We start from the raw sequence: 14,743 nt of genomic DNA on the forward strand, positions 1-14,743 counted from the left end.
TCTCTTATACGAAAAGTTCCATCCTGAAAAAACAAACAAACAACCCTCCCCCCCGTCATCAATTATTTTCTTTCAGTTCCTTGTAGAGTGTGCCTGCGGGTTTCCCCATACATGGAATCAACACCTGTCCCCCTCCCACCTCCCTCCTAATCTGCAATCTCACCAAACTGCATTTTTCCGAGTGCTTAGCCCACCGGAGCTCCAGTCATTCTTCTGACCTGCCCATACACGCATGCAGCTGTACTCTGAGCCTGCCTCACCAGTAATCCGAGGGCTTTTGTTGATGGCCAGACAAAGACTCCCTAAGTACTGAAAATGTTGCTGCTGCCATGAGAAAAAAAAAAAATCTTCTGAGAGTGTAATGCGAGTCTGACGACATGTAGAAGGCCTCGGAGGCAGCTCACTTAGATACGTGACAGTTCTAATGAAAAAAGGGGGAAATCATTATTAATGTCATTGTTTTAAGGTGTATCTGTAAAACTTATTGAGAAATACCATTTTGTGCTGTCTGGACTTTGTTGATATACAAGTGGGAGATTTCTACTTGTGAGTTTTACCCTAACAGGTTGGTGAATTTTGTTTAACGTGATAAAAAGCTACTCTTTTAGAAGTCCCACTGTTCATACGTGCATGGAAAATATTAGGTTTAATTTAAGCTCAACAGTGCCCCCTTATGTCGTACAATGCAATAGCACGGTCAGGGGTAGGAAAATAACTTGTGGGGGGGAAAATGCAGTTTAACGTTTTAAAAATGAAATGAATGTGGTTATAAATCTGCAAGTGGCCAGGGAAGCTGTAGAAGTTCTAGTTTTGCAACGATTGTCCAGCGGCAATCAAGGCATTTTGGCTTGCTGTACTAACAAAAACTTATTCTACAATTTCAGTACAGCCACAAAGAATCTGGGTTTAGTTTTATACTAAACAGAAATTAAATACTGCTACTAGTTTTGATTCTATAAACATGATAAAGGGCTTCACACTCTTAATCAGCTGATAACATATAGTCACTGGGGTAATGTAATGCTTACACATCAGAAACGGTAATTGCTCAAGAGGATGTTCTAGGAAGTCTTGACTCACCCCTCAGTTCTTTATATTTTGCTAGGGAAACAAGATTTATTGCTATATGGAAACATACAGTATAAAGAACAAAAACATAGTTTATACAATTCTAATAAGCTTAAAAGTCAATATTTGCTATGACCACTTTTATTCTTTAACACAGCCTGAACTCACTTAGGTACGTTTTCTCATCATTTCTTTAAGAAGTCTTCAGGAATAATTCTCCAGACTTCCTGAAATATATTCAAAGCTCTTCTTTGGATGTTTCTGTCTCTTGTTCTAATCTCTGTAGAGATGATCTCACACTCCTTCAATAATGTTGAATTCCAATTCATGACTGATGTGTTTTTCTACTCAGGTATGAATTTACTGTACTGGCAGTGAGCTGGAGATCAGTGTCATGCTGACAAATGAAGCTGCTGCCAATCAGATAATTTCCAGATGGTGGATCCAGATCTCACTTTTCCTTCTTGTTCATATTTTCCTAAATTTTGACAAGATCTTTAACACTTCTGCATTTCAGCAGCTTCAGACCACGACAGAGCCTCCACTGTGTTTTACAAATGGCTGTAGATACTTGCTTTACCTCTCTCCTGACCTCCTCTGAACATGTTGATGATGATTTGAACCAAAACCTAAATTTTCTAATTAAGACCTGTTGATTTTCAGTCCAGTTCTAGTGTAGTTTTGTGTACCGCAGCCTTCCCCCCCTGTTTCCCTTCCTTAAGAACGGCTTCTTTACAGCCACCCTTAAGCAGAGGCCATTTCTGATGAGGCTTCAGCAAACAGAACGATCACTGAAGTTCCAGATGCATGCCTCAGGACCTCCGCCAGTTCTTTGCTGGATTTTAAAGGAAGACTTCTTAAAGCCATGACCTTTAAATGCCCATCTGCTGCAGATAGTAGTTTAGGCCTGTGACTTCTTTTTATCCCCTGTTTGTTCAGTTTCCATCTGATTTTTTTAAGCACACACAGCATACCATGATCTCTCTTTTGGAATAAACACATTTACAGAGAAAAACATAAAGGTAGGGCATTCATTAAGTTAGAAAGTAGCCTCATCACTTTGGGTAAAAGTTGAAATAATTATTTTCTGTTAGCCTAGCCAAACTTGCAACACTAATCTATATTTTAATTTAGTGAGGAGACTCCACTCCACTGGTGACTGCAAGCAAGAAAACACCCGAGGAAAACACCAATAAATAAATGACGCCGTCAATAACTAAACCTCCTTGTATGATCCATGATAAAGCAGCTGTGTGCGACACACCACAGAGCACAAAGAGCATTCCCCTTTCTGAATAATCGAAAGTGTGTACTGATGGTTACCTGACAGATGCATTGCCTGGGCATGCCTTCATGGTGGGCAGGATAATGACAGAAAAAAGGGGCACAGAAAAAAGAAAGGCAAGCTAGAGAGCGATTGCTTCTCTGGTTTGTGAACTAAAGTAATCGAGCCACTTTCTATGAAATCACACAAATTCTAATGTAATAAAACTAAAATCCATCCACTGAAAAATAAATGTAAACTAATGATACATTAATAGGCAGTTCACTATTCCCAACTCTTAAGATCGGAGCTAAATAGCGGTATTTTTTACTAGCAAGCAATAGGCTATTTATTATCTCTAAAATGCATTAATGATTTAGATAAGAAATGCACCCGGCTCTAGGCCTCTATCCGTGTCTCTGTAGTTTCTGCCATATGGTACAGTTTCCATAGAGCAACCCATGGCTCCCAGGGGGGTGGGCTCCGAGTATCACTAACAGACGGCGCATCCCTCACTGTCTGTATTGACTCAGTTGAAAATCAAAAGTAACACCCTGTTTCAGCAGGCCTGACAACCCAGCAGTTGGTGTGCCGCTGCTGCTTTATTGGAGCCAGCAGGATGCCCGAATGAAATCAACACCCAGAGGTATTGCAGCCAACAGCAGGATCATGTCCAACAGCGAGCGACGCCCCTGCTTCTCCGCTCTCATCAGCACCACCCTGATACCCCCATCATGGAGCTTGTCAAGTTACAAGAATACTGACGAGAACAATGCCGGAAGTTCAACAACGCTAATAAGACTCAACAAAACAACAGCTCGCCACTTATGCGGTTTTAGCTGTGGCTGCTATTTTTACTTCTTTAGTTTAACTATGTCCAAACTCTGACGTCAATAAAAAATCAGCCCTAGATATGCATAGACTTTTCTTTCTTTCTTTCCCCCCAAAGAGACACCGGAAGTGTGGATATCACCCTGCTGCAACTTGACGACCGCGCAGCTCCTCTCTCCCTCAGGATGACTGGGAGTGACGCAGGGCAGACGGAAAAAACTGGGGCTTGATGAGAAGGACGGCGGTGATGCAGGAAGGGCTGTAGCTTTATTTATTTCAGCCTGATGCCTGACTTGCCTGCACGGAGGATATGAGAGTCACCCATATGAGAGCTTTTCTGTGACAGACAGGAGGTAATAACGAGGAATCATCAAGTCATCCTTGGGGCAGACCAGTTTGGATACACTCCCAGGTAGGCTTCATCATGCCCGGTTGTGGCTGTTACTACAGGCTGCTGAAGTGCTAGGTGGCTTTCTGGAAACAGGATACATGTTAAAAAATGTCAATAAATTTATATTTTTATTTGCGTCAGTCTTTACACGGAGACTGATAATTGGCTTGCACAATTTGCTAAGGTGAAGTAGGGCTGATTTCTTCTTGCATCTTAGCAAATTCTTTAAGCTACACCGTCACGACTCATCGCCACTGTTATGATCAGATAGTCGAGCTTCTCCTTCTATATTAACACGGGACCTGTTTTCTCTGTAGGTAACATCGGGTCCTGTTCCTGCACATGGGAAAGTAGCCTAGTCATTCATTTCCCCACTGAACACCGAGTTGTAAGTCGCATTCAGTGTATTTGGACCCCCACATCCTCCTCCTTCGTCATTTCAACAAATATCCACCATGAACTACCTGCGACGACGACTCTCGGACAGCAATTTCATGTCCAACCTACCCAATGGCTACATGACCGACCTCCAACGCCCCGATGCGCCGCAGCAGAGCCCCGCAGTGTCGCCCGGGCCGGCAGAGAGGCGCCAGTCCACCAGTCAGCAGCAGCAGCCGCAGCAGCAGCAACAGCAGCAGTCTGGAGGTGGAGGTGGAGGCTTCTTCTCATCCATTTCCAACGCCGTCAAACAGACCACAGCTGCTGCGGCTGCGACCTTATCGGAGGCAGCGGACCGAGCAGGTGTCTCCAGCAGCGCTAAGATCCTCCTGGTCATCGACGACCAGCAGACCGACTGGTAAGAGCAGTGCGCATTGGCAGCGCGCTGCCTCGTCTAGACAGCAAAAGTGTGCCAGACCGTGGGTTGCGGTGGCCTAACTCCTAGAAGGTCATATGATTCATCCGGTGTTGAGAGGTATCCTTCCATCACGTGAAACAACCGGTGGGAGGTTTTGTGCGCCGAAACTGTGCCATGGCAAAGGCGCAACAGACCGAAGGCAGAGAAGCCATTTTCATTTGACGATCAGCTTGTTTTTTCTTCTTGTGATCGATTCGTGTTGCATTCTGCTGATAATCTGAAATTACGCAAGTGCACTATGCGTTCATGGCCGCCATGAATATGGAGATTACCTATTTGTCAAATGAAGCGGCTGTAAGTGCAGAAGAAAAACGATTTCAGCAGACAGTCGAGCTTCTTTTCCGCGCGCATTATGCAATAGTGATAGCAAACTAAGAAATTTGCTATTATCGAGACAGGATTGATATTCACAATAAACGGAAGCTGACCTGTCCTGATGCAACACCAGTAGTTTTATTTATACATCCATATTTATATATATATTCTCTAAATTTCAAAATTTGCCAAAATAATGGCAAATATTAAATATAGAAAGGCAAAATTTTAAAATCACATCCATATATCAACTTTTTGATGTAATCATTTAACTTCTTGCTTTAAAATCAGGGTGAAGGTCTTCAGAGGAAGAAAGGTCCATGGGGAATTTGACATCAAGGTGGAACAGGTAAGTTTTGCTTTGTGATGCAGACTTGTAGATTGTCTGGGCCAATAGCAGACCAATAATCTATTTGTGAGGAGAAATGTGCAGCCTTATATTTATTACTACAGTTTCACTCAGTGGTCTTTCATGATGTAATCCACTAAGCAGCATTTTAACAGAAGAGAAGCCCATAAACATTTTAAAATCTTCTTTGCCTAAGGCATTTTCTTCTCCTACTATTTTAGTCTCTCTACCTCATTCTGGACTGACATTTCTTTCTTATGTGGCCTCAAAACAGGAAGGATGAATTTCACACAGAGCCTGATATTCTTTAATTGTGTCTTGTTCTGCTTGACCGCTGGCTCCACTCATCACCGCTGTGATTTCTGAAGTGTTTATTAGGGTTTGACCTTGATACTGTCCTTTCAGGCAGAGTTCTCTGAGATCAACCTGGTGGCCAATGCCACAGGTACCTACAATGTGAACATTGATGCAATTAGGAGTGGCCATAAAGTTACAAAGTAAGTTCTCTGCAAAATTTTTCTTTTTAGAAAAAAAATTGCAGCGCTGGTAAAACTACGAGTTTCTGCTGAAACGTTCACTGTGCCCCAAATGGAATGAATCATCAAACTGATTTGTTGTTTTTTTAGTGCTGTTAAATATTTTGCTCATGTCCCCTGAACCAGATCCTTTAAGCCAGACTTTGTGCTGATCAGACAGCATGCGTTCAGCATGGACAAGAATGGAGACCATCGTAACATAGTGATTGGATTGCAGTACGCTGGACTGCCAAGTGTGAACTCTTTGCACTCGGTCTACAATTTCTGCGACAAACCGTGGGTGGTGAGTAGGATTTAATTAAGGCATTCATTTAAAGCCAGCACACACTTAGTTGAGTGACATAGACATACTACGCAGCAGCATCTTTCTGTATGTTTCAGTTTGCTCAAATGTCTAGGCTTCACAAGCAGCTTGGCTCAGAGGAGTTCCCACTGATTGAGCAGGTTTACTATCCAAACCACAAGGAAATGGTGAGTTTTTGCCCTATGTCCTTCTCCTCTTCCTTTTCATTTGTTTTCATGGCTACTCTCTTCAAATAACAAGGACCTAGACCCATACACACACACACACACACACACACACACACACACACACACACACACACACACACACACACACACGTACACACCACCTCTGCATGGGTCACATGTCAGGGGTGTAATTTACCTCCATGTCAATATTCAATCTTATGTAGCAGCTGAGAGCACTCACATTTTCTAAGCATCGACTTTTTTTTTTTGTAATTGGTAGATGGTGAGTGTTTGATTTCTTGAGTTCCAAGTTAGTGTTGCTACAGTTAAACTGAGACGGGTTGGTGCAGAGCAGTTTAATTCCTCCCTGCTGTCACAGCCTGACAGTACTGGGCTGGCTTTCAGGCCATCAGTACCAATCGTAATATCTGCCCCGATCAGAACTGATATAATAATTGGTGTTTTAATCACTGGGGCACTACGAGAAAGTTCATTTATAAGAAATCTGAGCATGTTTTAATGTTCTTTTTGCAGATTACCTCCCCTCAATTTCCTGTAGTGGTAAAGATGGGCCATGCTCACTCAGGGATGGGAAAGGTAAATCTAGAGTTCTTAAGTATTTTCTCAGGTCCACGTGAACACGCTGATGTCACTATATTAATATTTTCACTTTTGCTGCTTTAGGTGAAAGTGGACAATCAGTATGATTTTCAAGATATTGCTAGTGTTGTGGCACTGACCAAGACCTACGCCACATCTGAGCCATTTATTGATGCAAAGTATGATGTGCGCATTCAGAAGATCGGCAACAATTACAAGGCTTACATGTGAGTGAAACTTCCTCTCAGGTTCATGCATGAAAATAAAAACAGTGAAAATGGTTAGAATAGAGTTAAGTCTTTATTTTAATTAACAGGCGAACATCAATTTCTGGCAACTGGAAAACCAATACTGGTTCATCTATGCTTGAGCAAGTGGCCATGTCAGACAAGTAAGAGCGCAGAGTTGAAAATGAAATAAAACTGTAAATCAAATTGTATCGCACTGCACTATAATAGGTTTGATTAATGTGTCACGGCAGGTACAGAATGTGGGTGGATTCTTGTTCCGATATCTTTGAAGGGTTGGACATCTGTGCTGTGGAGGCTCTACATGGTAAAGATGGCAAGGACTACATCATAGAGGTACTACGTGACAATGATATCAATGTTTTCTATGATCTTAAGGGGAGTCCACTAATTATATCAAGTTGTGGTCTTTTAAGGTTGATGACTGTTCGATGCCACTGATTGGGGACCAGCAGGACGAGGATCGCGTTCATATTGCAGAACTAGTGGTTTCTAAAATGAACCAGACTGTTCCACGTACTTCAAGCTCTTCCACAGTCCGTACAGGACAGCCAGCACAGGTGCTCAAACAACAGACATGCTTTCCTTGCTCCAGCACACCCTAACTTTTCCTTATCTTCCACACTTTTAGTAGTAACACACTGTAAGTACAGTTAGATCCATAAATATTAGGACAGAGACACTTTTTCTTGTCATTTTGGTTCTGTAGACTACCAAAATGAATTTTAAGTTCGATGTCTTTCAGCTTTAATTCGGCAGGTTGAACAAAAAGATTGCATTCAAAAAATTGCACACCCAAGGCAACAAACTGCCTCTGATGTGTTTTACGGATGGTGCGGTGTGCTTTAGATCTTGAGCTGCTCCACGGCTTCGCCATACTTTTCCTTGTCATCCTTCAGGTAGAGGTTGATCTTGGTTTCATTTGTCCAAAGATTGTTTTTACAAAACTGAAAACTGGATGGCTTTTTTCGATGTCTTTTTAGCAAAGTCCAGCCTAGCCTTTCTGTTCTTGAGGCTTATAAGTGTCTTGCATCTTGCAGAGAACCCTAACCCTCTTTTTCGCAGCCTAAGGATGGCTTGTTTCACCTGCATGAAAAGCCCCCTTGACCGCATGTTGTGTGTTCGCAGTAAAATCTTCCAAATGCAAGGGACACGCCTCAAATGAACTTCTAAACCCTTCATCCAATCTGAATGTGAATACCCTGAAATAAAAGCTGAGAGTCTACACATTATGTCCATTATATAACTATAATATAACCTGTGAAAGTGTTCAAATATATATATGGACCTAACTGTATATTAGTGGGCATAAAAATATGAAAGAAACAATTAAAACAAGACTCAGTGAGCTTCAAGTCAACAGGATCTGCATTATATTTTCTTTAATCTTTTTAAAAACACATGTTGTGTTTCTAAGAAAAGTAGTGGGCCAAGCATGGATCCCTGGGGTACTCTAAATCTGAGATGGTCACATCAGAGAGACAATCAAATAACAACTTTAAACAGACCACACTGTGATTTACTTTGCCTGAAATGACTTGAATGGTGTGGAAGGATTCAGTGTAGGGTTAAGAGGAGTTTCTGGTTATGAGGTAAGTTAGAACATAGATTTCCGTCAGAATTCTAAATGTGGCTTAAAATGTTATGAATGTTGTGATTAAGAGATTTGCTAGATCATGCTGTGGAAGAAAAATCTTCGGAACAAATTAAGAGACATTTAAAATATTTATACATTATCATTTTCTCTGCTTAGCCATCTAATGAATGTCATTTTTGCTTTGTATTGATATTTTCCCCTTGTTAACTTGTAGAAAGCAGTTTCTCCTCAGCCAGTCTCACAACCGAGAGTCCCGCAGTCTCAACAGCGTCCTTCACCACAGGGTAAGAACTGGACTTTTAGGGTCTTGAAAAATATTTCAGAATTTGAATGTGATTCGTCTCCTTCTTTTGTTTATCTCCGATAGGTGGTCCTCAGCAAAGCCCTCCATCTCAGCAGCGTCCACAACCTCAAGGCCAACCTCCTGTACAGACCCAACAATCTGCTGCCAGCCCTGCCACTGGTGACCCCAGTAACCAGACTAAGGCAAGCCAAGGGCCTGCGACTCAAGGTCAGAGACCTACGTCTGGTCAGGGCTCTCCTCAGCGAAGCCAAGGAGGATCCCCTCAAGCTCAGAGGCAGCAGTCTGTATCGCAGCAGAAACCATCTGCAGGCCAAAAACCTCCACCACAGCAGAGGCCTGCCATGCCCCCTAGACAGCAGTCACAGGGAGGGACACAGCAACAGAGGGCTCCCGGCCAACAAGGACGCCCTGGAGCACCCACCACCCAGCAGCCACGTCCTGCCGCTCAGGGTCAGGGGGGCCCAGGAGGACGACCTCCTCTGCAACAGAAGCCTCAGCCTCCACAGAAGCCTAGTCAGGACAGCCCGGCTATGGGCGGCTCTCCACAACTAAAGTAAGTAGCTGTGAATGATAAATGGGATCGGTTTCACCTCATCCTTCAAGCAGAAGATCCCTTCTTATTGCCTGCACTGTGACATGCATGCCACATGGGAAATCTATTTAATGACAAATGAGCCACCCGAATGTGCATGGTTTATTGATTTTTACACTTTTCAGCCCTTCAGCAGCACTTTCACGTAACATAACATTTCAAAGTCTGTGCAGAGCGCCTGATACGTTAAAACAACAAGCGGAAGCCGTAATGAAGCTACATATTGTGATATTTAAAGATCCCTTTAATGTAAATAAACTTTTGAACCTTGTTTACATATCTAGATTGTTGTGAAACTTATGAAACTAATGCCATCGACTGGCAGTGAGGCTACACATGTTCATCAGATATTTTAACATTATTAAACATAACTCATTGTGTGATAGCATACTTAGTTCAAAGCACAGCTTGTCTATTTCAGGTCAGTGTGAGAGCCTGCTGGTGCTGAGCGTCTCTCCTCTGCTTTCTGATTCACCGTGAGTTCGAGTCTCCTCTGCTCCTTCTTTACTCCGTGTAAGACACACATGGAGTGGAGCAGACACATGCCGAGTGGAGGAAAGGAGAGATAAGTGGAGATAATATTACTAGACTTAATGACGTACCTCCAAGTGCAATAAAACCTCTAGGGTTTCCAAGACAAGACCATCAGGTCTAAGTTAATCCCACTGCAAGGCCTTAGTATCATGGAGTTTTTGAGTATCCATCTATCCATTTTCTTACACTTATCGCCGGGCGGTTTGGGGGAAGCCTTCCTTCTTCCCAGCTACCTTCTCCAGATTATCTTGTAGAATACTGAGGTGTGCCTCCGGGGCCTCCTCCCTGTAGGGCATACCCAGAACTCGTCACCCAGGAGACACCCAGGAGGCATCAGTGTCAGATGCCCAACCCACCTCACTTGGCTCTTTTCGGTGTGGAATAGTTGCAGCTCCACTCTGAGATGCTCCTGAATAGCTAAACTCCTCACTCTGTTGCTAAGGGGGAGGCCAGTTACCTTTGGAAAAAGCTCATTTTGCCCCTTGTATCAGCATCTCATTCTTTGATTACTACCCCAAACTAGTGACGATGGGTAAGCGAATGGGCATAGATCAACTGGTAAATTGACAGCATCGCAGTGGAGCGCAGTGTTTGAATCACCGCAGATGCTGTAAGGGCCTCGGGGTGAAATTTTACATTTCTTAATTTAAAAAAAAAAAAAAACTGGACACATGTAATCACATATTGCCGTTTTGCCGTCAGGTGTTCAGACAATTTATTTATTTATACAGTAAGCAAAATCATTCACGCCTTAATTTAACCGGGTTAGCCATGATTCGGTAGTCTCTGCCTGCTTTAGCTTCTTTACTTCTTGCTTCTGCTGAAAGTAGGAAGTGCGCTCTGCAGTGTGTCACTCTTTCCTCTTATGAGAAGCACAGTGAGCCTCCACAGCAGTACTGACAGCTGCGCCTATCCAGCTGCAATGTTCCATCGGTGCCACACAGGACACCTTATATCGGGTTGACGTTGCTGCATGAACAGAATGTAACCTAAATAATTCACAAAATTAGGAATACATAATCCTGATTTTGGATTTAATACTTGAGCTTCTTTATGCTCTCCTGACAATGAGACATAAACCCTCTTATTGTCAGTCGCATACAAAAACATGCATCACTTTGCTTTCCAGAAAAGTCATTCAATATCCATATCATATTCAAAGCTAACTTGAAATGATAAGGTAATACTGAATGACCCGAGGAAAGGAATGCGCTTTATCATTGTTTACTGAGCCTTTTCTCTCATTTCTCTCCCTCTCTCTGTCTTGCCTTGCGCCAGTCTTTTCATTCCATGGGTTTGCTGCATGACTTTAATAGCCTCTTCCTCTCCTCTATTGCCATTTTCCTCTCTTTATAGCAAGTCCCAGTCTCTTACCAATACCTTCAACATTCCAGAAACCCCAGCGCCACGAGCCAGCCTTAGCCAGGACGAAGTGAAGGCCGAAACCATACGCAATCTACGCAAATCTTTTGCCAGTCTCTTCTCAGACTGAGACAGCATAAGCCCCTCTTCCCTCTCCTCCTGAAAGAAAAAGAGACAGGCAAACTGAAGGACAGACCCCTTCTTCCCCCTCCGAACAAGGACCAACCGGATGCCGTCTTTAATTCATGTACACTGAGCCTGATGTGAAAATGTACACACTTGATAGCCACTGCCTACATGGTTTAACTCTTTTAAAACGAACAAAAAGTAGAATACAGTTAGGCACTGATGTCTTAAACATTCCCTGCCTTGCCTCGAGCTTAAGTAATCATACTCAAAACTGTTTGTACTCCACACTGAAGCCTGTATATGCATGAATACGAAACAAAACAATATTGCTCTCACTTGTTTGTTTGTGCTGTAAATTCATCGTGGCCGTTATGTTCAAGTAACTTGAGGCGCTGTATTAAAGTTATTGGGGAAGGGAAGATAGCCAAATATTTTTATTTTAAATAAAAAAGCAGCACCTAGTTTATTATCTCTTCTTATCTAAAAATAGTATATTTGTGTCATAGTAAAAACAGTGAAAATGTAGCTAACCCCTAATTTTGAATAAAGAGCTGTCAAACTGACTTAAAGCCACTAAACAATCTCCATGTATCCCCAATAAAAACAAAGCTACACCACTATTTCACACTTCTACTCCTTGCAAAATTAACAACAACATCCTCCCTGCTTTCCTGATTCCCTAATTATTTTTGTATGGCGCCCAAATGACTACAGCTGCACAAAAAGGATGTCCAGTGTTTGCAAATGCTAGATCTGTTCAAGCTGTAGATCGCTCATGGTGATGTCTTAGCTGCATGTCAACAGGAGGCAATGGTTGCATTTCCCAACCCCTGACTTTGGCGCTTGTAACTGTGTTGTCACATGTAGTTAAATTAGCTAGTATTAGAGTAGTTGGTGTCGTGAGTATGTCGTGGCTCCCGATTTTCTTCGTTTTTTTTTTTGTTGCAGAAGAACAAAAGCCCAGCAGCTCTCTAACTTGAAAGCATGCCTTACACAGACAAGAGCGTCAAATCAAATGGAGCTGTCTCAGGGATGTCCAGTTGATTGTGACACTTGTGTGTGGGTGAGGGTCTTCCATTGCAGTCTTATAGTGGTTGTTTACAAAAAAAAAAGAAGGAAAAGCATGCATTTTAATGAGCTAGAATGTTTTATTATTTCAAACACATTTGCACACAGAGTATATCTTGCAAAATTATACTTGAATACAATGGTTTTCAGGTTTATTCATCTGCCACTTGACAAAGCAGGGTTCCTGCTTTGGGGTGCTGCCATGTCTGTAACAGGCATGGTACAGTGGGATCCAGTGTAGACAGGGTTGGCGACTGTTCAGGTACAGTTAGTGAAAAATATCGTTACTTACAGTTTATTTTCCTCAATTTTCAAAGCAATGTGACAAGAAAAAAACTGCTAACCAACTACTGAGTTTAATGGATGTACAATAGGTTTTAGGAGGTCTTAGCAGTAGGTCAGCATAAGATGCACTCCAAAGCACACACAGCCAAGGAATGTTACGTTTGTGAAATTCATTTGTACCACGTAGAAAGGTAAAACGGTGACAAGTTTTAGGAATGCCAACTGCACGATGCTTCTCTGCAGTTGATTTCACAATTCTGCCACGCATCTTTTGCACCGACAAAACTTTCTTTGATCACGTCTCTGAAAATCCAAGCTGTCACTGAAGAATGTTTTATCTTCTCCAGGCACTATAAATGTCTTCCAGAAGGAGTGCTATAGATTCATATGGTGATATAGTATGGCAATATCACGCTTTTAGAGAAGACCCAATAGTGAAAAGTCTAAGTGAGTCCTGGTCCCCCTGCAGATTCTCCATGTTGCCTGTGTTTTTCTGTTTATGTAGCCACAGTGACCCCTTGTGTTCAATGGTGCATAAACGTGTGAATGTTGTTTTGTAACCTGGTCAAACCAAATAGATGTTGTGCAAAGCTCTGAGTGATCCAGATTGTCACTTTCCTCCCCTGCTGCTATTTGTGCTTGCTGATATTCTGTGTGTCTCTAAACTTTATAGTTTATCTGGGAAAATAGTTTACTTACTTTTTCCTTTTGTACATGCACAATTTTCTTGTGAATGGCACTGCTATATGGTGCTTGTTATGTTATGCATAAGTAATGGAGGGCTTCATTTTTACATTTTACAGTTACTCAGTGTCAGTACGTAACTGTCAGATTCATAATGGCACAGCCGAGAATAAGTAAGAGAGGAGTAATTTTCACACTGAGTGTGTAATTTATGAAAATGAGCCATCACATTTAGCACTGATGGTTATCTTTGAAAAACCGTGCCGTCCTTTCACTCAGAGGTGTCTTGGCCAAACTGAGAAACACCATTTGCCACGAGCCCTCTGGAGCCTGACAGGATGAGCCGCGACGGCAATGCAAAGAAGTCATTTTGATATATTTTTTTTTTTATATATTTTTTTTAAGGGTTTACATTATTTATGGTTGATATATCTGACTGTGAATGTACATTGTCTTCTTTCTTAGAGCTCCTTTTATTGTTTTTTTAATTCCACCGTATAATCATTGTGAAACGGTAAAATCCTTACAAGTTTGAGTGAAATTGATTGTCAGTTGATGCCTGCCAGAGTTCAAAATGTACATCATAGATGTAAGTGCAAAAATCAAAAAGCTGAGGGTTTTTTTTGTTAATCAAAAATAAGATACTGCATAATATAAATCATGGTGGATTATTGAAATAAATGTAATAAAAGTGATATTGATGTTATATGCAATGTAGCTATATTATGTGAAAATGAGTATGTTATTACAACATGCACATGTCCAATAAAACCTATGACAAATAATGACTGGTTTATTTGAGAAAAGTAAAGTAAAGTAGGTTTTAAAAGATGCTGACACAGCTGCTGAATAACTGTAACAACACCAGTTAGTCTAAATGATTAATGCAGAACTGTTGAGTAACATTCATATTCAAATTTCTTTTCATTTTGCTGTCCTTGATGATCAGAGACATCATTGGTTTTTCAGTTTGTTTTTCACACTTTTGTTAACATTTATTTTTATACCGTAGCTTACTTTATCCATCAGGTTGAAAATTACATGGTTGCATTTTATTTTATTTTCGTTTTTCAGTTATAAAGAAAAAAAATTAAAGGATATATATAATAGTAATTCATAGACTTTAGGTATTTATATTAAATGGGTACAGTGCATAGTATTCGGTTGTGAATGACTTTAATATTAGGCAAAGTATTGTTTATACTCTGCATTGCTGTAAGCTAGCGCCTAAAAATACGGTGGCCCTGAGAGGTCAAATG

General features: G+C 41.6%; 1 protein-coding gene across 2 annotated transcripts; it reads left to right on the forward strand.

The window, feature by feature from the left end:
• Positions 1 to 163: 163 nt before the first annotated feature.
• Positions 164 to 14,269, forward strand: syn1 (synapsin I). 2 transcript variants are annotated; one of them, XM_026187424.1, is made up of 14 exons: positions 164 to 3,575; positions 3,872 to 4,350; positions 5,017 to 5,074; positions 5,480 to 5,571; positions 5,737 to 5,893; positions 5,992 to 6,081; positions 6,616 to 6,678; positions 6,766 to 6,908; positions 6,998 to 7,072; positions 7,163 to 7,265; positions 7,346 to 7,489; positions 8,741 to 8,810; positions 8,894 to 9,383; positions 11,313 to 14,269. In XM_026187424.1, the coding sequence occupies exons 2-14, from the start codon at positions 4,010 to 4,012 to the stop codon at positions 11,446 to 11,448; spliced, it is 1,962 nt and encodes a 653-aa protein (XP_026043209.1). In that variant the 5' UTR covers positions 164 to 3,575; positions 3,872 to 4,009; the 3' UTR covers positions 11,449 to 14,269. The 2 variants fall into 2 exon arrangements, with proteins under 2 accessions (XP_026043209.1, XP_026043210.1); XM_026187425.1 differs by having other exon boundaries at positions 11,351 to 11,455.
• The last annotated feature ends 474 nt before the right edge of the window (positions 14,270 to 14,743 follow it).

This window comes from Astatotilapia calliptera, chromosome 12, assembly GCF_900246225.1.
Source record: "Astatotilapia calliptera chromosome 12, fAstCal1.2, whole genome shotgun sequence".
NCBI lineage: Eukaryota > Metazoa > Chordata > Actinopteri > Cichliformes > Cichlidae > Astatotilapia > Astatotilapia calliptera.

Bases quoted from the DNA above. Each gene is read 5' to 3' on its own strand.
- syn1 (XM_026187424.1), top strand. From the start codon at position 4,010: ATGAACTACCTGCGACGACGACTCTCGGACAGCAATTTCATGTCCAAC. The intron at 7,266-7,345 runs GTACTACGTGAC...TGGTCTTTTAAG, and splicing joins GCAAGGACTACATCATAGAG to GTTGATGACTGTTCGATGCC. The intron at 8,811-8,893 runs GTAAGAACTGGA...TATCTCCGATAG, and splicing joins ACAGCGTCCTTCACCACAGG to GTGGTCCTCAGCAAAGCCCT.